Here is a 23,890-nt window from a genome sequence, read left to right on the forward strand (position 1 = left end):
CAGTAGGATAAACGCTACGGTAGAATTGTTACGGAATGTCAAAGATACTTCTCTCCCTGAGCCCACGACGCGAAGAAAACAGGTACACCTTGATTCCTGTGAATCAAGACCACGTGGAAGATGCATTGGTTTCAAGGATAGACAAAAGCATCGTGCATGTCCTTATTTAGCTGGAAGGCTTGAATAAAAAATAGTTACGCTGCTGACTACTTAGTACACATAAAATGCTAAATTCGATTGCTGCATTCCCTTCGTCATCTGTGAATTTTAGAATCGAACGAAGCTATCTTTGTAGCGATGAGCAAAACACCCCGGTCTGCTAAGCTCAGACTGTACTACGAACTCGCTCGTTCCCTTTCGCTGCTCATCGATGACGTCTATCTGGTCCGTCCCCATCGCATTATGGGAGTCTGCACAAGTGGAGTTGCATGGGAGCTACTCGGCTGCGCGTGTCTTGGAGTTGGCGAAATACGAAAGCTCGACTTCTTGGGTTCACGTGCTGCTGGTGCTGCTGGGGACTCCTCTACCCTGTTTGGCCGTGACGGTGCTGATCGACCTGCTGCCTATGGAAGAGGTGTGGGCGCCAACAAACTGTTTTTCGTTCGCCAGTACTACAACTTTCTAGTGATGACGTTCTTTGCCATCCACCAGTTTCGCATCGGCGTTCGTGCTCTTCCCTTCCCTATTACAAGGACAATTGGCAATTCGATTGTGTTTTCAGCCATGACGGTGGCTATTACGTACGGCTTCATCGGGGCGATTGGATTCCCCTTACCATTCACGATCCTTACAGTATCCCCACTGTGGCTTTTGCTTACGTCGACGGCTATGGCGTTTGAGTGGGTGAATAAAACACGGGTGAACCCAGCGGCAGCCAAAATGGTGGTTGACATGGTCAAATTGTGGCTGTGCGACACCCTCCTGGCTTTCATTTATCCGATCTATTTCTACATCTTCACAACGCTTTCCAGCGAAGGCCAGACGGCGTTTTCTCTACTATTGCCTGTGCTCAAGCTGTGCATGCGAAACCTTTTCGCGCGGATGGCGGACCATTTGAAGGACGAGACGCCAGAGATTGTCGTGTTCAATGCGGAACTCTTCAACTCGCTATTTGTTTCGTACTGTATGCAGAACTCGCCGTCATTTATGACCACTTTACTGATTACGATTGCTGATGTTGTGACGATGGCGTTTTCACTGCGCGATATTGAATTCGCTCGTCGTGGACTGAAATGTATTGAGCGAAATATTGACAAGGCGAGGCGGTGGAGCAGTCTACGAGGTCGCGTCAGCTATAACGTTAGTGGTGGTCGGCGTTTAACAACGCTGGAGCGAGCATGTGCATTACTACAGCAGGAAGGAACTGAAACAAGCACTCGGGTTGCCACTATGGCTGAAATAATACGCATTGCTTCGTATCACGATGCCACGCTAGACCAGCCCCAGAACCACCAAACTGATTCGGGCCAGAAGCAGGCATCATTAAGAGTAATGCCGAAGAAGATATTCTCGTCATCTTCGCGATCACTGTGCTACTTAGGCCAAAGCCAGAATCGAGCTGTCGTCCATCCAACTGTGGACGAGTCCAAGCCTGCTGACAATGACCTAGCCAAAGTGCCACACTCTTTAAGGTACACGTGCAAGGTGCAACGACTTCTCTATATGGAAGAATTTCTCATCCTTCTCAATTACGTCGAAGTAGTGATCCCGCTCGTCTTCAGTAAGTGTACTCGTGCTGCAAAGGAGCTTTATTTTCGTCTACGACTTACTCATTTTGTTTTTATCCAGCAATTTACTTGATAGTCACGTATCAATTGCCCAACAGAGACTATTACGCTGTATTTGACGGCATGGATGGAGCACAGCTCGTCCAGACCTTGCAAAACGTAATGTTCTACTGCTCCCTGCAGCTGGCGTCATTGCTACTTTTAATCTATATGCTAAGGCGAATGCTTGGGCTTCCACCAACAAGGCAGCTAGCGTTTGTCCTGGAGAAGCAGTTCCACTGGGTGCAGACTAGCCTCGTTTTCTGTGTCTTTTACAACGTCCAGGCATCTCTGAAGCACTGTGGTAAACCAAAACCTGCTTTTGCTTTGTTTCTGCTAGAAGGAAACTAAGTTAATATTTGTTAGGCTACGACTACAGCTTCCGGTTTGCGTACTCACTTCGGAAGCTGAAATCAAGCGGGGGAACGTAAATGTGAAACACATTATCTACGACGCTCATGACGATTGAAGAAAATTGAACTTAAAACTAAGCGTTTTCCAGCAAACTGCGTTGAGTGAGTTCTATGGTAGCTGAGTAACTTCAGTGCTCTCAGAAGAGTTGCCTGTCGTGTTTAGAATCGCTCGCTCTCGACACTCGTGCTCGATGCCATTCGTTGGGTACACTCCTTGCTCCCAGACCATGAACGACTTGGCCCCTTTGACGGAGGGGAACATGACCTGACCTTTGGGGAGCGTGTGGCTGATGAGCTTCGTCCCTTGACACTGCTCCTCCTCGTAGAACACAATCGCCTGCCCCTTGATTTTTTCCCAGTCGGCGCCAACACTAGCATCGTCCAGGCACTCGCTGAACGTGTAGCACTTCTGCGTCGTGGAAAACTTCATCGACCACCTGTCGGCGCCGACGTAGAGCCCAGCGTAGACCACGATTTGCATCTTAGAGCAGAGACAAGGAACAGCGTGGAGTAGGAAGAACACGGCTGCGTACAACACGTTCAGTGATAGACTCATGGTGGAACGCCTCCAAGTTGAAAAGTGACGTGTAAGAAGTCATACTGTGCTGCCGTGTGTCGTGCGCATGGAACACCATATATAATGGAAGGTCGGAAAACAATTGGAAGGCACGACACTTGATAGATACTTACCCAAGATACGGTGTTCCCGGTGTCAGGCTTTCATTTTTTTAATTTTTTTTTAACTGGCTGACTAGATTTATGCCGGAGCAGAATTTAGTGATCGATTTTTTTTTTCAGAGCGGAATTCTCGACCGTGAAGCGAATGATTTGGCTGTAGAGTTGGCCGTTTGGATCACGCGTCCAACACCCCCTTCGTGGCAGAGCCCAGATCATGCATACCTTCACTGTTCTGTCGAGCTTGGCGCCCGAGAAGTAGAGCGCGCCGTCTGGAGTCCCGGACCCCACTGCATGAGAACGGATAGTTGTGAAAGACGACGTTGGTGTTGCGCTTGACCCCCTGCCACGTCGCCGATATGTTGGGCCCTTTGAAGCAGTTGTAAATGTTCTAGCTAAAAACATCTCGGCTAGTAAAAACGAACACTTCCGTTCGACGAGCTGCCTTCGCTGTCCAGACTCGTCAAGTTGGAGCTGGCGTTAGCGCTTCGTAGGGTGGTAGCTTCGCAGATGTCTACGAACCCCTTGAGCGCGAAGGTTCCGTACTCCCAGAGCATGAACGACGACACTTTATTGTCGAGGCGCACGGATGCGAACTTGATCTGGCCGGATGGAGTGGACTTCGACACGTACTGCGTCCCGGTGCAGTCGTCACTGTCGTAGAAAGCAAACCACGCGGCGGATGGGGCGTTGGTCCACGTCGCGGACGAAGCCTTGTCGTCGAAGCAGTTGCCGACGCTGTAGCAGCGCTCAGACGTGCCGAAGTTGAACCTCTTGAAGGTCTTGTGCTTGTAGTCGTCGTGGTCGTACAGCCACAAGTCGGTGGCGCCAGCAGGCAGCACTACTACCGCTAGCAGAAGAAAGATTACCAGTGCATTCACCTTGGCAGGAGTCATGCTGTTCTCGGCGCTAGTTGCAAAATGTTGGTGGCTAGAGACAGCCAAGTACTGTGGAAGGCTCCATCAAACTTCAACTGGCTACGAAAAATATTTTTTGCTACGTAAAATCTCTGGGATATCTAGCTGCTCTGTTAGAAAGAAAATGCTGGTAGCAACAGGAGGGCAGGGCAACCAGGCATCAATTCATTAATTATGATGCAAGCAAATTAATGCTTCAACGCTAGGGATATCGGTGGTATGAAAGCCCGGAACATTCGGTTGTTGATGAATTCAAATCATTGAAAAATGATATAGATTACTCTGGTACGTGGATCTGCGCTCGTTGTAAGTGCTCGAGGTGGTGCGAGCATCTAGCTAATGCCCCAAGGGCACGACAGATCTTGGCCGTTTGTGGGTTTCTTGCTGTTTTCCCAGATCATGAACGAAGAAATTGCGTCGTTGATCCCATCTAGCTTGAAATTCATCGGGTAGTTCCCTTCCTTCTCGTTGATCACGCCGTCCGTCGGCCAATCGCGGCTGTCACCAGTGCACTCCTTCCCTGTGAAGAAGGCAATGCGCGCTTGGCCGTTGAACACCCCAGTAGTCGGTAGACCTTCCCACTTGACGGAGGAGGCCTTGTCGTTGAAGCAACCGAGGTTGTAGCAGCGCTGGGTCATCGTGATCCCCCACGGGAAGTCAGTTCCTTCAAACTCCGTGTCCTGGTAGAACGTCACGACTCCATACCAGGCGAGCACAAAGTCACTGAGAAAAGCAACAAAGATGATCACAACACTAACAAGTTGTCGGTGCATTGGGGCGGGTTGTTGGTTTGCAGGTACAATGAATTGTGTGCTGAGATTGCAAACGCTAGCTTAATCCTCACCGACGGTAATTCTACCTTCGAACTAGCTGGTTCCCCACGGACACGGCGTATCATAGGCGTTCTTGATTTTCTCGCTGCTCTCCCAGACCATGAACGAAGTAATCTTGTCGTTCACGAAATCCAGCGTGAAGTCCTTCGGGTAGTGGCCCGTGTCTCCGTCGTCGTTTGCGGCGTCCGTCGGCCAGTGCCTCACCTCGCCCTTGCAGTTCCTGTACGTGTAGAAGGCAATGCGCGACTTGCCGCTGAAGCTCCCCTCCTTGGGCAGGCCCTCCCACTTCACTGACGACGCCTTGTCGTTGAAGCAAGAGAGGTTGTAGCAGCGCTGGCTCTTGGAGATCCCCCACGGGTACGTAGATCCCTTCCACTCGACGTTTTGGTAGAACGTCACCGTGCCGTACCAAGCCGAAACGCAGCTGGACAGCAGAGCAAATGCCAAAGCCAAGGCGAGGACAAATGTCTGCATGGCACACCCAATGCGATTTGAGAAGTGCTCGAAGAAGGTATGTCAAGAAATGGAGCGGACTACAAGATAGACAATACCACAAATTCTAGGTGGCATAGGATCGTTTGTGTCTGGTTGTGCGGTACCTTGGTGTCCGATTACCACTTTGCGTAGAATAAATTACGGAAGAGCATGCTAAACCAGCGATGTAATTTTTTTAAAATATTTTAAAAAATCAGCTACGATTCTCAAGCGAAACACTCGCAGTGGTGCTTCTTTGGGCGATCGCGTAAGGTTACCTAACCAGTGAGTAGATTTTGGTCCGTGCCCCACGGACAAGGCGTCTCCTTGCCGTTCGTGAGTTTCTGGTTGTCCTCCCGGATAACAACGATGAGACGGCGTCGTCGATGCCATCAAGCCCGAAATTCATGGGGTAGTTGTCCTTGATCCCGTTGATGACCCCATCGGTCGGCCAGTCGCGGCTGTCTTTCTTGCAGCCGTGGCCTGTGAAGAAGGCGATGAGCGACTTGCCCTTGAATTCCCCAAGCGCCGGAATGCCTTCCCACTTGACGGACGAAGCCTGGTTGTCGAAGCAGGCGAGGTTGTAGCACAGCTGCGTCTCTGTGATGGTCCATGCGTAGGACGCCCCCTTGAATTCGGCGTTCTTGTAGAATGTCACGGTGACATTCCATGCCGAAGCGACTTTGGCGACAAGTGTCACAGCGAGAAGGAAAAGAAAAGGTATTCCACAAGGGAACATTACTGGTGATGCACGAGAGGCGGTTGATAAGTGTTGCACTGCGTACACGGAAGAGAATGGAATAGTGGTATCCTACTCGTGCTAATGCAATGGAAACCCCAAATATTCCTATTCTTTTAAAGAAAAGACATCCGATTTCTACATCCACTTCTCTCGTTTGAGCGGTACACATAGATAAATTCCTTGCATCATTCTAGGGTCCGACCATTAAAACATAAATTCTTCACCTAGTTTGTGTGGCTAAGAAAATAGTGTATTAGCCGTGTTACGGTTCCAAATATTTGTTTGGTAAAGCACAGCCCTATGCTCTACACGGTACAAGCTGGCAACTAGTTGCAGGGACTCTCTTCCCCGTGTTTCTTGTCGCTGCTGTCGACCCAGACCATGAAGAACGAGATGTCGTCGTTCATTTTGTCCAGAGTGAGGTCGATGGGGTAGTTCTTTTCCTTGGTCGTCCATTCTACGTGGTGTCCGGTGCAGCCAGAGTTCTTGTAGAACGCGATGTGGGCCTTGCCGTGGAAACTGCCCTTCTGCGGTAAGCCCTGCCACTTGATCGACGTCACTTTGTCGTTGAAGCAACTCAGGTCGTAGCACTTTTGCGCTGTGTTGATACGGGAAGCTCTGGCCGTTGAAGTGGGTCTTCTCGTAAAGGATAACGACGCCTTCCCATGCCTGGACCTTGGAAGAAGCCACCGTGAAGGCGATGGCTGCAGCAGCACTCAGCGACGTGAGAAAACTCATGACAAAAAGGTGGTAGGCTGGAGAGTGGGAAAGCGGAAATGAATTCAATTCGAGTGAACGAATATGCCTTGATGATTGCAGTTTTGTCCCGCTTATTGGCAAACTAGCTATGTATTTTGTATTTGATAAGGTGCATTCCCGTGGGCTTAAATAAATGGGTGATGAATTCCTCCTAGTCATGGATTACACGAACTTTGCTCCCCTTTAACGTACAGTTTATCTCGCGAACGTTGCGGGCACCCGGCTCTTCCTAAAATTTGTGATTTGTGGCCTCCGGCCTATTCGCTCGTAACCCTGCAGCGTACGAATCAAGTTAAATATTCGGGCTGTTTCTCCGGATTTGAAGTCTACCTCAGATACTCGGTGGGGAATTTCTGCCTCCTTTAGGTCATTTCTCAATCTCACTGCTCGCAATGGCTTCGCTCCCAATGCAGCTCGTTCTTTACATGCTAGTGGTGCGGGCGAAGGAATGCGTTGGGCTCGCTCAAGACTACATCAAGTTCACTGGCTACGTGAAACTCTACTCGGGCACCTACTACCAGCACAACCTGCTCACGATCAACTTCAACATGCCCAACCGCTGCTACAACGTCAACTGCACCAACATCGACGACAACATCAAGTCCGCGAAATGGGACGGCCTCCCAATCACAGGCTTGGCTGGCAAGGCCTATCTCACCTTCTACGCCGACGTCAACTGCAAAGGGAACAAAACGACGGTGCTGCTTCCTCACAACGGAGGCGTCCGCGAGTTCGTGTACCCCGACGGAATCTCCTCCTTCATGGTGCGATCGGAGTCCAGGAGAAGACTGCACGGAATTGTCAACGTCTGCAGCTGGACCGGCGCCGAAACTCTCGGCGGCTACGTGGCCGAAGAACAGAACGACAGTCGTTGACGCTCGCTCTTAGGCTTCTATAATGTAGGCAACTTCTATCTAAAAAGTTGTACTTCGAAGTACTAGTTATTTTTTTAGTTTTATGATACGCCTGGATAGCACAGAGTAATGCAAAATGACAGTATCGATCCTTGCGTCATACATGTACTCAAGTCTTGTAGCTTTATCATACACTTGTCATTTCTCCTTTTGCGTCAAACTCGACAATGGCTTTGCGTGTGAACTTCGTTGCCGTCCTGTGTTGCTTCTTGTCGCTGCTTAGCGTCTGCTCGGCCGCCACGAAGATCAACGGCACGGTGGCGATCTACAGCTCCACCGACCACAAGAACCGCCTGCTCACGATCAACGTCCGGTTCCCCAACCAGTGCTACAACGTGGACTGCAGCCTGCTGGACAACAAGGTCGAGTCTGCCAAGTGGGCCAACCTCCCGACTACGGGAGTCGACGGCAAGGCGTACATCGTCTTCTACGAGGACTTTGACTGCGGCGGAGCGGAGCTGTCCATCACTCTGCCCAACTCCGGCGGCATCAAGAACTTCAGCGGCAAAAAGGTGGACGGCATCATCTCGGCCTTCATGATCAAGTCGCAACCCTCGGACGTCGACAACGGATTCTCCAACGTGTGCAGCTGGACGGGGGCTGACGTTGTGGGTGGCTCGGTCTCGCAAGATGATTCGATCTCGATGGTCGTGGCCAAGCCGACGTAGGTGGATGGCTGGAATGCTTCACCTTTTGTGTGTGGTGGGTGCATTAGCGAGTGGTGTGAGGGATTGCGTAAATTTCTACTTGAATTGAGTTCTAATGAAGCTAGCACCACCAATTAAATCAACCTGTTATCGATTTAATCGGCCATATTTCAGGTAACTTATCTCAGTCGTTGTCTGTATGTTCATGGATCGACACCAAAATGATTTATACTGGGAACACCCGAAGAATGATGGGGTGGACAGCTCCCAACGGATTAATTGGGTGCGTAAGCGTAACCTGGCGCAACCTTCGTGCTACACCAGCCAGAAGGATGTCGACCGAACAGGTTCAACGGCAACTTTCAGCAAGGCAGGAAATGCACAGAGACATCAACGGCCCCATGCACCAGCTTCAGAAAGTGAAGTGCGGCACGCGCGATATTCATGGGTGTGGCCCCGCAGGGGCCACGCCCTTGAATCACACGGGCCACAGTTCTCCCTTATCATGGCAATTAGCACCGGTGCGTTTATACCACCGGTGTTCCCAGCCAAGTCGAAGACGACCTAGTTAACCAAAACCCCTTACAAATGATACGACTTGGACTTTGTATGGGGCCCCATGATTTCTCCACTCTACCTTAGTACTGAGCCTTTGTCGCCCCATACAAATGATACGCTCAGTACTAAGGTAGAGTGGAGAAATCATGGGTTCCTTTGTCGCCCCATACAAAGTCCAAGTCGTATCATTTGTAAGGGGTTTTGGTTAATAATGGATTTTGTATGGGGATTAGCTGTCCATAAGTGTTGTCACCTGGGCAGAACCAGTGATTTGTATGTGAGCTACCTGAAGAAGCGCAATAGCGCGCGTGTTAGCAGCGTGCAGATCTTTATCAGCGTGTTCTGCAACTCTAGTCCAAACCGCACCTTAAAACAATAAAAAATGACGAAGTTACAGCCACTTTTGGTGGTGTCCATATCTTTTTGTCGTGGAATGTACGTGACTATCCATTCGGGCACATACCACTCAAAGACGGTCAACATACAGGCACGTCTCACTACATATCAAGGCTTCTATAGGTCAGTTAATTAAGCTCAAATAGAAGGCCACTTAAACCATCCATTCGGGCACATACTGTACTCCAGGTCCCATCATCGCGCCCTCCACTGCGCTACGGGGCTCGACGGGAACCTATGTACTCAGGTCGACCGCGGAACGCACGACCTCCGCTACGCTCCGGTGTGCATCCTGGTCGCATGTAAAGATAGAACCTACTTCGCAGCGCAACTCCTCCGGTCTATGCGCCGTAACCTCCGCTTCGCTCCGGTTGTCAAGGAGCCTCTCTCTAAGGCCTCGCCAAGCATCGCTGGGTTGGTGTCGCAGCGTTTCCTCAGAAACCAGCGGTTGCAAGAGCGCGTACCGCTGGAGTAGCGATTTGTAGCTTTTACTCTTTTTTCCGAGCAGAATATGCTTTCCTCAGAAATCAGCAGCATTTTTATGGCCGTCCCACGCCGATCAAGTGAGCAGCAGCAAGCTTTTCAAGACGAACGACACCTCGGCGATGTACATTGACAAATTTCAAAACTTTTGGAACTTGTCAATGTACATCTTGGACCAAAACGTCGGTGTGAATAAGACTGCGCCCGGCGCGCAGATGGATGCATGTATCAACAGCTCCAATGGCCATTGCGTACAGCTGACCTATAACGGCAGTACGACGGTGAGCTCGGCGCTGGGCCCGCCTCCGCAAATACCGCGCTGGTTTTGGTACGTACAATTAGTGTTCGCACTAACACTAACTGCATAGCTAGCACTAGTGTTTGCAAACTGTTTGTTAGTGTGACTCGAAAACGGGTGCTGCTTAACTGTGAGTACGCTTCATTATGAGTAATTCCACATAATGTGACTTAGAAGTCCGGCACCACCACCTTGGACCAGACCGGAGGAGGATACAATGTGAATGCATCTGGGGAAGTAACGCGTCGATCCGCTGATGCGGACGTGAGTAAGCTAATAGAGAGTTCAAGCAGAAAATAAAAGATAATTTGCCCTAAAGGGTTTGTAGCACGTTATTTGTGTTCGTGAATGGCATCCCAAGAAGCAACGTCTTTAGAGTGGAGTCAGTAGCTTCAAGTACGAGTTTAAATGAAATTTACGTACTCGGAAGTCCGAGCACAGTACTCATTACTCGAAAGTCCGCGAAATCTACTCAAAAATAAGGATGACCCCTCGGACAGTAGCCATTAATTTGATCTGCTAGTGATAGAGCAGCAAACATACAAAAGCGTTTGCAAACAACACTAACTGTAAGTAAGTGTGTTGCGAAAATCACTAGAACATGTTTGCGGAGTACACTACGTACAGTGTACTCGCACCAGTTAAAGCCGCGGCTATGAACACCCATCTGTGATCTATTTTCTGCTGGGGAGTTGATGCTGCACGAGTCCGGGTTGCCAGTGTACCAACTTTGGACCACAAACAACCTTCTTCAACAGCTGGAAAGTGATCGTCAACAACCACTTTTCGGGTCACTAGCAACCTGCACTTTCTAACTGTACTTTCTCAAGCATCGTACCGGTACCGGTAGCCAGATTGTCAGTTCCCAAGCTTGATCTGTTGTTCTGCCTCATTGCCAGAGCTGTTTGGTACAGTATTCCAAAGCACGGCAACCATACAAAACGTTGACCGCGGCGATGACCAGCGCTAACGTGTAGGTGGCGCAGCTTAAACCCCTTGATTCTCAATAACTCGCGCGAGTTAATCTGAATTTCTTGATTCACAGTAACTCGCGCGAGTTAATCTGAATTTCTTGATTCACAGTAACTCGCGCGAGTTAATCTGAATTCCTTGATTCACAATAACTCGCACGAGTTAATCTGAATTCCTTGATTCACAATAACTCGCACGAGTTAATCTGAATTCCTTGATTCACAATAACTCGCACGAGTTAATCTGAATTTCGTGATTCACAATAACTCGCGCGAGTTAATCTGACGCTCAGACTTTCAAATATTCAAAATATCACAACCTTGGTGTAATCTACACGAGATTACTGTCGGCCAACAGCTCCCCACACAACACAACAAGCCAGAACCTTTCGAGAGTTTGCGGAGAACCTAGCTGCAGCTGTCCCCACCTCAGATGTCTCAAAACCACACCTGGACGAAGTTAGCCGAGTTCCAAGGCGAAGATGCGTTCGTCAAGTTTCGCTGGGAGCGATTTTGCTGTTCTGCCATATTTTGGGTGACGACGCGCTGGTGCATGATTTGCCCCGGGGATCACTCGATGGCTGAGCGGCGCCTTCGCTGTCAGAGTCCAGACTGCAAAGGAACTGTTAAATGTGCAACGCTCTGGAAAGTGCATGAGTGCCCGACTTCGAAGCGGTGGATTGCGTACACAAATGGCCAGCCACACGCGCGTGGAGACATAGCGTGATCGTTACCTCCTCGCGCCAAGGTGACACGTGAAATGCGCGACTACATCCAGCGAATGGACCAAAACGCGGTACCACCACGCTTAATCTGGAGCAACATGCTTCGTGCACCTGAAATACTGACTCCAGTGCTTGGGTTTCCGACGTGCCCTCAAGTTCTGCGTAGTGTCAAGTACAATCGATGGCTGCAGGGGTCTAAAAACTCTATTGTCAGGACGAAGGAGTTAGTGAAGGCGAAGGCCATCGTTGCTGGAGTGGATCCCGACACCGCGATTGTGTTTGGAAATCGTGAAGATGAGCACGGCTTCCCTTTTTATTAGTGTCCGTACATCAAACTTGGCTCTCTTCCTTCCGTGTAGTCGGTGGATGGAGACGCCAGACGTGTGGGGGCGTGTATCTCAAGAGTGGCAATGCGATAGAAGGTTGCACGTCTTTTTGACATATTTCGCGGCACAATGGATTCATAGCCGCTTCTGTAGATGACAGATTTATCACTCTCCAGGGGGGGGGGTACGCTACAACCAACAATCCATGTGAAGTGTTCAATGCCAGCATCAAGCGCTATACGCAGCGGAAGGCAGCGGATACGTGCCGTTTGTTGATGAAGCTACTGACGATTGCAGAAGATTATTCGCTGTGTGTACCACCTCCCATGGCATCTGGACCAAACGCCCCGCCTCAAGTTGCAAAGCAGCTGGCCCGAACGTTAGTGTCGACCAACCGAGTCGTCGTTTACGCTACGACCGAGAAGTCGGTTGTTCGCGTGCTATATCATTGCGGTGATCATTTGGAAGACCGCCCCGAACTGTCTGATCTTGACGAGTTGAAGGCCCCCAGCAACGCTAAAACTCCTGTCATCATATCGCCCGAGTGTTTAACAGATGCAGAAAAGGCTGCCGCTGCCAAGTTCTATCGGGAAGCTGTGAAATGGTCTGTACGCCGCGCGCACCACGTTGGCATGCCACGAGGCGGGTGGGCGGCGCACCTGAGTACGTTTGAGTGCTCATGTCTTTTCTATAAGAAGTTCCTGTCTTGTGCCCACATAATCTGTGGGCGTGCGGCTTACGGACTCAGCGTGCCTGGAGTTAATGGGTCCAATTTAAGATTCAAGGATAGGCGTGTGCGCCAGATGCGTCCACAAGTGAGCAGTGCGGCTACAGTGCATGTAGATGATTCAGCTACCGGTTTACTGCTGGCAGCCAACGAAGTGTCGCTGCATGGCAATCACACCGGGTCCGATCTTAGGAGACATGCGCATAACTTCCCAGCTCAAAGTCTTGGTGTGGTCGGGGCAGAAGTCGGGTTCGATATTGGCTTCGCACCTGGTTTCAACCTTTGTCCGCAAGATCACACCAGATACACAGCATATGCCTACAGACCAACTGGTTACACGGCGACTTTACCAGACCCGGTGGCTTTCCAGCTCGATCCACAGCATTTTCAGCCTCTCTACCCGCCGATTACACAGCCAAGTCCTGCAGCTCCCCCATATTCATTTCAGACTAGTTTGGCGACTTGGCAAGAAACATTTACCAGTTCTGGGCCATATGTATGGTCTAAGTCAATCAAATTTGAGCATTTGCCACCTCCAACCGAGCCCGTCCCCATCAGACGCCGAATTGGCCACCCCACCCTGGCCACGGCGGCCCTCGACATGCAATTTTTGTTAGATTAGTTCCCGGCAAGAGGCTACCTGCGTGTCTATAGGAATATTACATCTTTTACGACTGAAGTAATTCCCGAAAGGTCGGTAATGTTGAAATGGAGGCTGGTTGTTGCCACCGATACCATGTAGTTGTTTCCTGGACCTTGCTTATATCGCAAGATCTACAAACATCTACGTCACAAAGCGATATAATTGATGAATCACATAGTATGTATTCGAATGCCACTCTGTAGGTGTTTCTGGTTTTGTGAGTAGAACAATCAGGCTCGCGTAACGAAACCACTTTCGAGCTCTCCCGGAATCTATCTTGATTTATCAACAGCGTTTTCCGTGTTAATAATTTAGAATTCATCGGCTTGGAAGCGCCTGCTAACTATTAGCACTTGGCGCCGCCAACGCAACATGGTCACTATGTGTTACTCTCCATATATCAAAATGGAGGTTTCCATTGAGTTATATAAAGCCCACATGTGTAGTTTGGATCATCCCTTGACTTAGTTCGTGCTCGGCACTTGTCGCTTCGCGCTTGTCCTGTTCAGGCGTCAATAAGTCTTGGGCCTCGCTGCTGTCATCCTGTACAAGCAACCCCCTACTAGCTACAATGGACGGAAAGGCAACTTGGCTGAGTAGGCGTTCGTGTTAACCGGATAAGTTCACGACCACTGCTCAAGTATAAGCGTATCGCCACAAATGCGGCCTTAGGGAATGTAAGCACTGCAGTTCGAACCTCATAGAGCCCCCTGGCCTGCTGTAGGTCGGTTACGCACTACTTCATACTAACCCCGAAGTACTTCATACTAACCTCAAAGTGCTGGATTCAGAACAACTCGCGCGAGTTAATTTGATATTTACTCCTGATCTGATTAAATCTGATACCTGAAATGATTGGCCATATACGGCTGACTATCATTCGAGAATTCCCCCTCCCTTCCCCCCTTTTCCGAATGAAGAGGCGGGTGTGTGTGAATTGCACTGAGAAGGAGAAGCTTGCGCTTCTTAGGCGCTGGAAAGTAGATAACCCAGATTGGACTCTAGAAGAAGCCGCTGTCGAGCTTGAGGTCAAGGAATCGACTTTAAGAGGCTGGGTGAAGCGCTACTGGGATGTTTGTGACAAAGCGGTTGGCTCAGATCGCAAGCGCAACGAAAGCGGAGGACGAAAACACAAGATGAAGCCGTACGAATGGAGAGTAATCGAATACCTTGATGAGCTTATGGAGGACAACTGGACGTTTGACGATGTGATGTTTTATTGCCGGAGCCTGGAAGAGTTCAACTCGGATTTTGATATTCCAGAGTCCCAAGTAACATGGGTAAAACGGTTTATCCAACGCTACACAGCACGTGTACCCCCTGACGATGGCGGTGTACCCTCTACTGACGGCGGTGCAACCTCTGGTGGTGGCGGTGTAACCCGTGGCGATGACAGTGAGCACGAGGAGAATGGAGGTGCTGGCGGCGTAACCCCTAGTGTAACCCCTAGTGACGGCGTCGTACACTCTGGCGATGGTAGTGAGGACGAGAAAGATGGCGGTGCAACCTCTGGTGGTGGCGGTGTAACCCGTGGCGATGACAGTGAGCACGAGGAGAATGGAGGTGCTGGCGGCGTAACCCCTGGTGTCGACAGTGAGCGCGGTCAAAATGATGGAGTAACCGCTACTGATGATAGAGTAACCCCTCGTGATGGCGGCGTAACCCCTGGTGAGGACAGTGAGCACGAGCAAGATAATGGTGTAACCCCCGGTGACGGCGCTGTACCCTTCGATGGCTGTGGAGATGAACACAGCGATGAAGACAGCTACGATAGCGCTGGATCAGATGAAAGCGATAACAGTAGCGAGAGTATGGATTGTAACGAGTTCGAAGAGAGCGAGTATGAGGTGCCTAGAGCTGCTAAGAACACTTTTTTGCCTCGGAGGCAGTCTGCTACCAGGTCGCGGAAGCAGAAGCCAATATTGGAGTGGACGCGTAGTGATGATACGAGCTGGATCTATCGCGAGGACCTAGACAGCCTAATGCCGCATCAGACTTTGACAGAGTCCGCCGTTGATTATTTTGTGTATGGTTTCATGCCTCAGGAGAATGGCTTAATTTTTGCCGCGGAACTTCTTTTTTTCCGAACGATGCAAGCCGTGAAAAGAACGAAGGAGAAAGCTGCAAGGGACGAGCGCCTCGTTGGTCACATAGGGAAATTTGACTGGGTATCGTACCGGTTTGTTATTCTTCCAGTCAACGGTAATAGTCACTGGAGCTTTCTTGTGGTTAAGAATCCCCTGCAGGGGGCGTCATTCGTGCAGGCCAACAGGTTGTCCAGAGCGGCACGGGGAACGGGTACGGTGGGATATGGAAATCCATCACCCAGGGTACAAACAAGATCGTCCACGTGCCGGATGTAGCACTGAGCAAACTCATCGAGGCGGCCGAGAAGCCAAGAAGGCGGCCGAGAAAGCGAAAAACGCGGTTACGAAGTAGCTCGGATGAGTCTGCGACTACCTTCTTTCACTTGCGAAAAGTGATGCATTTTAGAACAAAGCAGCACTTAGAATTTCTGGACAACGATCTAGAAATACTATAAAAAAAATCAAAGCTTGATCGTGAGGGAATGTTTGCTTCGTTGAAGCAACCATCCGTTATTCATGATCCATGCGACTTTGCATACGGAAATATTTCCCGGGGTATACATTTCGAGTCCTTTGGGCCAAACGCGCCGTACTAGTAGTAGTATTGTACAACTAAAATGTATGCACTCTTTTCAGGGGACGAGCTTTACCGAGTAGGGAACAAGGTGAGGAGCACCACCGATTTTGTTGGAGTCTGGCACAACAGTATACTTCGCATTTTTGCATGAGGTCTGGCTATGGTTCGCTTATCAAGCTGCCTGAGGTTAATCCAGACGCAGGAGTACCTCAGACCCTCTTCATCCACGTTTCCCGTTATCGCAATCCGCCTCGGCCATCCGTCCCAGGTTTTGAAAGTACAGTGACACCTCCCTAAATGAACCCCTCTAACTGATCATGTGTTCCCTATCTGGTTAGGATTCCTCGACTGCAAACGGGATTATATGGGTTTCACTATAGGTGTTCTATAACTGATCAAAAACCTCTTTATACTGGGAACGCCCGAAGAATGAGGGGGTGGACAGCTCCCAATGGATTAATTGGGTGCGTAAGCGTAATCTGGCGCAAGCTTCGTGCTACACAAGCCAGAAGGATGTCGACCGAGCAGGTTCAACGGCAACTTTCAGCAAGGCAGGAAATGCACTGCGGCATCAACAGCCCCATGCACCAGCTTCAGAAAGTGACTGCGGCACGCGCGATATTCATGGGTGTGGTCCCTGCGGGGGCCACAGTTCTTCCTTATCACGGCAATTAGCACTGGTACTAGCACCAGCGTTTTATACCACAGGTGTTCCCAGCCAAGTCGAAGACGACCTAGTTCTCTAAATGGTCGCCATTGTTGGCACCTCAACCCTCAAAATGGACGCCGTAGTAATAGATCCAAACTCATATATTTTTCTCAATCACTTGCCTGCCTCCTCCCACGTATGCCACTGCTACCACTACTCCCGCCACAACAAATCGAGCGAAGAGAGAAATTGTATTTGGGATGCTAAGTTGGAACAAAGAGTTTGCAGTAACTGCAAGCTTGTAAATACTGATAAATAAACTAGCCACAGTATGTTTACAATCAGCGCAGCGTACATATATATTTTACGAAAAACTAAAATATTATGATGTCGAGACAACTAGGGGCTATGCAGTAGATACCAAGCAAAAGATAAACTGCAGGCATGGTGGCAGGATATCGGGACAACAAACATTCCTATAACCACACTGTATTGAAACTCATGTACAACCTGAGGGGATGCGATTCTGCTACTACCAATGAGAAGAAGGAGTAGGAACAGGCAATACGGCGCCTACCGTTATTGGTTGAGCTCTGTTTGTGTGAAGACGAAACAAAACAAGAGTACGAAAATGCTGGAGGGGTACCGAGCCCTTGTGCACCTAACATATGAAAATGTAGCCATTAGAAGTGTAGCCATTTCTTATCTGATCAATTCTTTAACTCAAACAGCGTATTAGACCGAGCGAACTGGGTGCCAATTATAGAGGTACGACTGTATTTATAATACATCCTGCTTTTGTCGGGAGGATACAATTTGTCGGCTAGAGAAGATTGGTAGAAATGATCACTTCAATCGATAGAGAGCTGTGCTAAAGCGTTTGACGAATCATGTCGCACAGACGTTGCTGGAATCAAGTTTCCAAAACGACAAAGAAAACTTTGCATACTACGAGTTACAGTGAGAATGTCCATGTCTTAATCCTGCAATATCCAAGTTTGGCTTGGGCGAGAGACTGTCTCGCCTCCAGACTTTTTTATCTACGTTCTACCCCTAAGCGATCTGTTGGAGCATCGGCCCATATCATGCAAACGAATACAAAACACCTCGCTCTGCTTGCGACCTCAGTTGAAAAATATATTTTTGTAAAAAAAAACAAAGTGGTCATTTTCAGTGCCCCCTGCGCCAACAACGATCGTTTGCCGGCGGTTTCTTCGATCAATTCGTGCCAAGATATGGGTTTTCTCCATGCTCAGCAGCTTGGTGTAGTCGCTGATCTTTTCTTTTTCAATACTATTATAAGTGGCTTTTGCCGACGCCACGCTATCGAGCTCGCAGTGACAAACACCTAAAACACCGAGCTTCCAACGCTTGGATCTCACGCTTGTGTCCCGAGTAGGAACGGTCACCACCGTTCCTACTACACGGATGACCGTTCGACCAGCGATCGACTTCTGGAGGATACGATGCGGTGAGCGGGCAGTCATCCATTTCGGAGGGGCGCTGACTGGCGAAGCGTCGGTTAGGTGGCGCGCTCGGCTGCGATGGAAGCAGTGACGCGAGCGATGGGTGAGCAGTTACGCGAAGGGCAGGACGGAGGTCACGAGCACCGCGTGGCTCGGGACGTGAGCTGTGAGGTGAGCCAAGGACGAAGGGGTGAAACGAGAGCCAGGTGAGCCGGTGACGTGTTGAAGTCGGCACGTGAGCCGACAGAGAGCCGAAAGAAGAAGGAAGCACGAGCTGTCAGGCTCCGTGCGCGGTAAGGAAGTAGGGTCAGTCGTGAATCTGCACTGGAGAGAACAAGTTGATTGCTTTTGCATATTAGCTCTGTTTCTCGCTATTTGTGCCACTGCCTAACCGTTCTAGCTTCCATACAACGCTTGACCGTCCCATCCAGGGCACTCGCGACACGTGGTGGAGAAGCAGGGTACGGGCTTCGTTGTGAAGTCCGAGCGACGGCAGTACGAGTCAAGTCCTCGCGTCGGTGGAGCTTCGTCTGGTCTTCGGGAGTCTGCCTGGAGCCTCGGACGCTTGAACGGTCTGGATCTGGAATTGCGTCGTGTGAACGGTGCGCTCGGCGCCGCTGTGGGGTTGGAAGAACGGTACGCGAAGTACCCCCACTGGTCAAGGTCAAGAAGGTAAAGAAGAAAACGGTCGGCTCGCTCGGAGCCCTTAACGGTCAAGGTCAAGGTCAAGTCAACGGTGAACGGAACGCTCGGTTCCGCCGGTAATTCTGGTCGGCTCGCTCGGAGCCTGAAGTAGTTTGAAGTCTGGAAGTTTGAAGTTTGGAGATTGGAGATTGGAGTTTGTTTCGCTCGTTCGAGTGAAGAAGATCGCGTGCTGAAGGTCGAGTGAAGAAGACTTTCTGAAGAAGATGACGGTTGTTGGAGAGCAAGGAGAGAATGGGGATCAGCGGTCCGTGCAAGATGAAGTGGCACTGTTGGAAGCGGAACGGTTGCGACGGCTGCAACACGGTGGGACCACGTCGGCTCTACTGGGGCAGCGACGCCCGCGATCGTCCGGAGATGCGAGCGGAGTGGACGCGACGGCGCAGGTAGCTACTGCTGCTGGTCGTTACTCGCTTCGCTAGGAAACGAGGGAGGCGCTTTGGGCCGATGAACACGATGATGAACCAAGACCGCAGATGAACACGGTGATGCGGCCGGAGCTCAAGCAGAACAAGAGCTCGAGATGAAGATGGCTCCGTCGCCAGGCCCCGAGGCTGTGCAAACGGTCGAGGAAAACGGTGAGGATGCCGAATTTGATGAAACAGAACAGTACTGGTCGGCGGAGGACTACGGCTACAGTGAACTCGCTGAGTACGAACCGTCCTACTACACGGACTACGTGAAGGATGAACCTGAAGAAGTGCAGCAGCAGAGGACCCCGAGTGGCTTCATCCCGATGTACACGGGAATGGAGAAGCGTCTGCCGGGAGGTCCTGTATTTGGCTGGAGCGTCGGTGCCCAGCAAGGAGGCTACGGTGGCTGGGGAACGGTGCCGAAGCCCACGGTGAAGATGGAGCGGAAGGTGAATGTGGAGCCTACAGTGAAGTCCCAACCTACGAGACCGGTGAAGACCCAACCGACGGGACCAGTGAAGACAGTCGCGCACTACAAAGCACCTGTCAGAACTGCGGTGAGTGCCTCAACGAACGGCCGGCCGATGCCTACCCAAGCTCGGAACGGTGGCTACCGTGCCCCCATGAACAACTCGACCGTTCGGAATGACCGTGATTTGTCGTCTATGGTCTCCAATGCGATCAAGGTCCTACCCGCTTTCTACTCGGACACGGCCAGCATAGACAAGGCGTGTAGCTGTTCGAAGCTCACACCAGCCACCTCCCGGACCAGTCTCGGCTGCTAGTGTTCCAACAACGGATCAAGGGCTCTGAAGCTGAACGGTGGTGGAACAACTGGACTATCAAGACGTTCGCGACTCTGAAGGTCCGATTCCACAACCTGTTCTTCAGCCGAACGGCTGACCAGCTCTGGGAACGGTTGCATTCCGCTCACCGTGAGCGTGGCGAATCCGTTGAGGAGTGGGGTGACCGTGTGACGGATCTTTGTGACTCGTTGGACTATCCGAACCGGAAGATGAGATATCAGCTGTTCCGTCGCGGACTCCGAAACAAGCGCATATTGGCGTGTCTCGACTCGGGACCGGCGCGCGATATTCTGGAGGCCTGCGAATGGCTATTGGCTAAGGAGATGTCGCGTCCCATTGAAGAAGAAGACGAGTTCTCGGACGAGAAGAAGAAGTCGAGCGGGAGCGATGCCTCGCCCGCGAACGACCCGATGGCGGCGGTGGGCGTGCTTGCGGAGAAGATGACGACGTTCATGACGCAGCAGCAGCAGTGGCAGCAGCAGATGACGCAGAACCGCTGGCAGCCTCCGCGCTCGCCGCGGAACCGCATGCCCAACGTTTCGGCTACGACTTCGAGCCCTGGCGCTGGAATGAACGGTCAAGGTCCTCATGGGAACGGCCGACCTGTCCGAGGAATCCGTATGGGAGCTGACAGTCGAACGCAAGAGGGGGCGCCTGTGTGTGGCCGGTGTGGCTACGTGGGTCACTCGCGAGAGACCTGCCGCCGCCAGTCCATGACGTGCCACAACTGTGGCGTTCACGGGCATATCGCTGTGGAGTGTGAGGCGGGACCCACCAACTACCAACGCGGCCCTGAAACGGTTGGCCGGAACGGTGGTCGTGGCGTTACCAAGTGCGTGTTCTGCGAGGAAGAAGGTCACCTTATCGGTGCGTGTCCTGGCATTGTGGCACTCCGTGGTGCGACCCGGGAGCTGAGGACCAGGTCTGCACAAACCGCTTCGAACCAATGACGGGGGCGGGAGGAAGGGGAGGAGAGAGTCACTCCTTCCTCTTGTCTAGTAAATGGCTCGAGTGGTAATGATCGCGACCGTGAAGGTGAAGGCGGAACGGTGACTACCGTTGATGTTTGTGTGGATGCATCGAGGAAGCAGGCACCGGTGTATGCCATGTGTGGAGCTTCATGTGCGGAAAAGAAAAACAAGAAAAAGAAAGTCGGGTTCAAGATCGTGGGAACGGATGAAGAAGGAAAAGGATTGGTTTCGGACGTTGAAGGCAAGGAAGTCGAAGTGGTCTACGAAGATCTGGTCGCTGCGAGTCCTGAACGGTGTGATGAGGTTGGGGACGGTGGGGAGACAGCGGTCACGGGGCTGTCTGAGGATTGCACCGTGTCGGAGCCTCCTACTGTGACGCGTGAAGAACGAAGTGCCGTGGTTGAAGTGACGTCGCCGGAAGAGGTGGTGGCGCCCATGGAAGTATGGGAGGATGAAGAGTACGATGTGTCGGACGGCTTGTTCGCGGCTTAGACGGATGAAGAGACCGTTCTTGCTGAGAGCAAGGAAGTGAACGGTATGGTCGAGGCCAGGACGGTCGAAACCGAAACGGTTGAGGCTAAGGACACTTCGAAGTACGACCGTTTATTTACGGACGAAGAACTGGATGCTATAGATGGCTGTGAGCCCGGGCAGGAGACGTCTGTTCTTCGCTGGAACGGATGTCGCCGCCGAGCCGGAAGAGTACGACAAGGAGCTTGAGGACCGGTTGTATCCGCTGGACGAGGTCGAGTTGCTGAAGCGTGTCAAGCAGAACGCTGAAGCTCAGACCGAACCGTCTGCGGAAGAGCTGGCTCGCATTTTGAGTATCTCTCTGGAGGTCTTGGAGCGGGCGCGCCAAGCTGCCTCCGACTCCTTTGGAACGCCTGAGTACTGGCAAGATTGGTACGGTGATATGCTGGAGAAGTCGGAGGAAGCCAAGCGTGCGATTCCGGACTCCGGTGGCGAATGTCGTCTATGGTGAACAAACTGCGTCAAGTGGAACGGTGGGTAAGGCCTCGGAGCGGTCAGGCATCGACAACGATACCCGCAGCTCTGATGGCTCCTCCGAACGATCGGATTCTGAAGATGAAACGGTCACAAGCGTGGTTAACACGGTCGTCGAGTCTTTCGTGTGCGAGAATGTCTTGCGCCCTCCCGATGATCCGGGAGGAACGGTCTCGGTGGAGGAAGGGATTCCTGTCCTAAGTGGAGTACATCGCGTCGATCCGAAGATCAAGAAAGCGATCGCGCGTCAAGCCGTGTTCCGGTTGCAGAAGGAAGCGAGAGACTACGGAGGTCGAAACAACGGTCCTGAAGAAGTGCTAAACGGTGAAGGAGGAACAATGGATGTTCCCCCGTTGCGTGACAAGGTGCCTGATCCCGATTGGGAACGGCTACGCGAGCACGTCAACCGTGTTGTAGAGCAGTATGGGCTGAAGGGAGATTGCTGGGAACGGTTGAAACCGTGTATCAAGTCGTATTTCGAGGAGAACGCGGGTCAAGTGTGGACGAAACTGTGGGACCGTACGGGGCGGTCGAGGACGCCTGGTACTAGGCGCCGCCGTCGCCGTCAGCCTGAGAAGAAGGGTTGCTTTGACTTTTCGTCGTTGTACAAACCGTATGCCGAAGTACTGGGAGACGTGGAGTTCTACCCTGAGCGTGAAGAGGAAATTTCTCATTACGTAGAGGTGGTACGGTGCGAGCGTCCGGCTCGGACACCGGTACCAAGGACCGGTCTCGTGGAAGTCGACACGGTCAACTTGCCCAACGGATTTGGACTCTGTGAGGAAGATGGAGATGAGTGTGACGTGTATCGCGCTGTCGAGGACGGTCGCCGGGTGGTGTGTGCTGTTGGCAACTTTGAGGCTCTCTCGAGCGGTTATATTGACTGCTTACCGTCTTAAATGCTAGCGGATACGGGCGCTACTCTAAGTCTCGTGGATCGACGCGTGCTGAAGCGTTTAGGACGGTCGTCCGAGCCGCTGGAACCGTACGAAGGCCTGGTGAGGAGCTCCTCGGGGCACAATTTGCGGATTCGTGGTTGGATTACCCTCTCTCTCCGTCTAGGAACGGCCGAAGTCTCGATGAGCTTGTTGGTCGCTGACCGTCTCCACGTCGATGCGATCCTGGGTGTTGATGCCCTAGGAGCATTCGGTGTCGTAATCGACGTTTCAGAACGGACGTTGACTCTGAAGAGTACGGGCGAAGTGTTGACGCTGGGTTTCACCATGGTGCAGGAGTCGTACATGACGACGATGGCGACGTCGGTGCGGTTGCCGCCGCGTGGCCAAGCTCTCGTGATGACTCGTGCCGTGGGAGCCGTCGTCGACAAGGCGACCGTTCTGGTCGAAGGATCTTTGGGTCTGCCTCCGACGATGTGCGTGGCACGGTCGCTGTGCACGGTCGAGGAAGGCCAGGTCATCGTCGAAGTCTGTAATGCGTCTACGGATGAGTACTGGATCCGGAAAGGAACGGTCATTGTGTGCACTTCCGTGATCCCGGAGTCGGCTTTCGAGCCGCCAACGGTCGATCCGAAGGGTGTGGAGCGTCAAACGGTTGGTCCGAAGGGAACGGTGCCAGCCGAAGGTGGCGAGCCCAAGGGGGAGCGTGCAGCGTCAGTGTCAGAAGCGCGCGAAGTGGGCGTCGGCGAGAAGGTGAAGGCTACGAAGCCGGACATCCCGCCCGACAAAGCGGAAGCTATGAAGGCCGATTTCTCGGAGGCTAATCTGCCGCCGGAGCAGAAGGAACTGTTCCAAGGAGAACTGAACGCTTTCCACAGCATGTTTGTGGACTCTTCTAAGACGCCCGGACGGACGGATCTGTTGCAATTCGAGATCGACACCGGTGACAGTGCTCCGATCAAGCAGCAGCCGTACCGTGTCTCGTTGGCTGAAGGTGAAGTCATGGAAGCGGAGATCCAGCAGTACTTGGAGCTGAACCTGATTCGACCTT

The 23,890-nt window shown here is 51.6% G+C and overlaps 13 protein-coding genes across 13 annotated transcripts; 7 read left to right on the forward strand and 6 right to left on the reverse strand.

The window, feature by feature from the left end:
* Positions 1–297: 297 nt before the first annotated feature.
* PHYSODRAFT_306548 (hypothetical protein) lies at positions 298–839 on the forward strand (the record flags this gene model as incomplete). Its single annotated transcript, XM_009538621.1, has 2 exons — positions 298–740; positions 794–839. The coding sequence occupies 2 exons, from the start codon at positions 298–300 to the stop codon at positions 837–839; spliced, it is 489 nt and encodes a 162-aa protein (XP_009536916.1).
* Positions 840–1,674: 835 nt separating this feature from the next.
* PHYSODRAFT_410352 (hypothetical protein) lies at positions 1,675–2,161 on the forward strand (the record flags this gene model as incomplete). Its single annotated transcript, XM_009538622.1, has 3 exons — positions 1,675–1,720; positions 1,789–2,070; positions 2,133–2,161. Coding segments are annotated over 3 exons (357 nt in total), but the record flags the coding sequence as incomplete, so codon positions are not given.
* A 127-nt stretch (positions 2,162–2,288) lies between these two features.
* On the reverse strand, positions 2,289–2,609 carry PHYSODRAFT_527911 (hypothetical protein; the record flags this gene model as incomplete). Its single annotated transcript, XM_009538623.1, has 1 exon — positions 2,289–2,609. One exon carries the CDS (start codon positions 2,607–2,609, stop codon positions 2,289–2,291), a length of 321 nt encoding a protein of 106 aa, XP_009536918.1.
* Positions 2,610–3,276: 667 nt separating this feature from the next.
* PHYSODRAFT_394924 (hypothetical protein) lies at positions 3,277–3,624 on the reverse strand (the record flags this gene model as incomplete). The annotated part of the gene is made up of 1 exon (XM_009538624.1): positions 3,277–3,624. A coding segment is annotated over one exon (348 nt), but the record flags the coding sequence as incomplete, so codon positions are not given.
* A 479-nt stretch (positions 3,625–4,103) lies between these two features.
* PHYSODRAFT_528904 (hypothetical protein) lies at positions 4,104–4,544 on the reverse strand (the record flags this gene model as incomplete). The annotated part of the gene is made up of 1 exon (XM_009538625.1): positions 4,104–4,544. The coding sequence occupies one exon, from the start codon at positions 4,542–4,544 to the stop codon at positions 4,104–4,106; it is 441 nt and encodes a 146-aa protein (XP_009536920.1).
* A 93-nt stretch (positions 4,545–4,637) lies between these two features.
* PHYSODRAFT_306552 (hypothetical protein) lies at positions 4,638–5,078 on the reverse strand (the record flags this gene model as incomplete). Its single annotated transcript, XM_009538626.1, has 1 exon — positions 4,638–5,078. The coding sequence occupies one exon, from the start codon at positions 5,076–5,078 to the stop codon at positions 4,638–4,640; it is 441 nt and encodes a 146-aa protein (XP_009536921.1).
* Positions 5,079–5,352: 274 nt separating this feature from the next.
* On the reverse strand, positions 5,353–5,817 carry PHYSODRAFT_306553 (hypothetical protein; the record flags this gene model as incomplete). Its single annotated transcript, XM_009538627.1, has 1 exon — positions 5,353–5,817. The coding sequence occupies one exon, from the start codon at positions 5,815–5,817 to the stop codon at positions 5,353–5,355; it is 465 nt and encodes a 154-aa protein (XP_009536922.1).
* Positions 5,818–6,146: 329 nt separating this feature from the next.
* On the reverse strand, positions 6,147–6,558 carry PHYSODRAFT_262738 (hypothetical protein; the record flags this gene model as incomplete). Its single annotated transcript, XM_009538628.1, has 2 exons — positions 6,147–6,410; positions 6,496–6,558. 2 exons carry the CDS (start codon positions 6,556–6,558, stop codon positions 6,147–6,149), a joined length of 327 nt encoding a protein of 108 aa, XP_009536923.1.
* A 569-nt stretch (positions 6,559–7,127) lies between these two features.
* Positions 7,128–7,454, forward strand: PHYSODRAFT_528886 (hypothetical protein; the record flags this gene model as incomplete). Its single annotated transcript, XM_009538629.1, has 1 exon — positions 7,128–7,454. The coding sequence occupies one exon, from the start codon at positions 7,128–7,130 to the stop codon at positions 7,452–7,454; it is 327 nt and encodes a 108-aa protein (XP_009536924.1).
* Positions 7,455–7,660: 206 nt separating this feature from the next.
* On the forward strand, positions 7,661–8,152 carry PHYSODRAFT_402392 (hypothetical protein; the record flags this gene model as incomplete). The annotated part of the gene is made up of 1 exon (XM_009538630.1): positions 7,661–8,152. A coding segment is annotated over one exon (492 nt), but the record flags the coding sequence as incomplete, so codon positions are not given.
* A 3,439-nt stretch (positions 8,153–11,591) lies between these two features.
* Positions 11,592–11,780, forward strand: PHYSODRAFT_390341 (hypothetical protein; the record flags this gene model as incomplete). The annotated part of the gene is made up of 1 exon (XM_009538631.1): positions 11,592–11,780. A coding segment is annotated over one exon (189 nt), but the record flags the coding sequence as incomplete, so codon positions are not given.
* A 650-nt stretch (positions 11,781–12,430) lies between these two features.
* On the forward strand, positions 12,431–12,706 carry PHYSODRAFT_450188 (hypothetical protein; the record flags this gene model as incomplete). Its single annotated transcript, XM_009538632.1, has 1 exon — positions 12,431–12,706. A coding segment is annotated over one exon (276 nt), but the record flags the coding sequence as incomplete, so codon positions are not given.
* Positions 12,707–15,533: 2,827 nt separating this feature from the next.
* On the forward strand, positions 15,534–15,683 carry PHYSODRAFT_458696 (hypothetical protein; the record flags this gene model as incomplete). The annotated part of the gene is made up of 1 exon (XM_009538633.1): positions 15,534–15,683. A coding segment is annotated over one exon (150 nt), but the record flags the coding sequence as incomplete, so codon positions are not given.
* Between the last annotated feature and the right edge of the window lie 8,207 nt (positions 15,684–23,890).

Source organism: Phytophthora sojae, assembly GCF_000149755.1.
Source record: "Phytophthora sojae unplaced genomic scaffold PHYSOscaffold_12, whole genome shotgun sequence".
In the NCBI taxonomy this organism is placed as follows: Eukaryota; Oomycota; class Peronosporomycetes; order Peronosporales; family Peronosporaceae; genus Phytophthora; species Phytophthora sojae.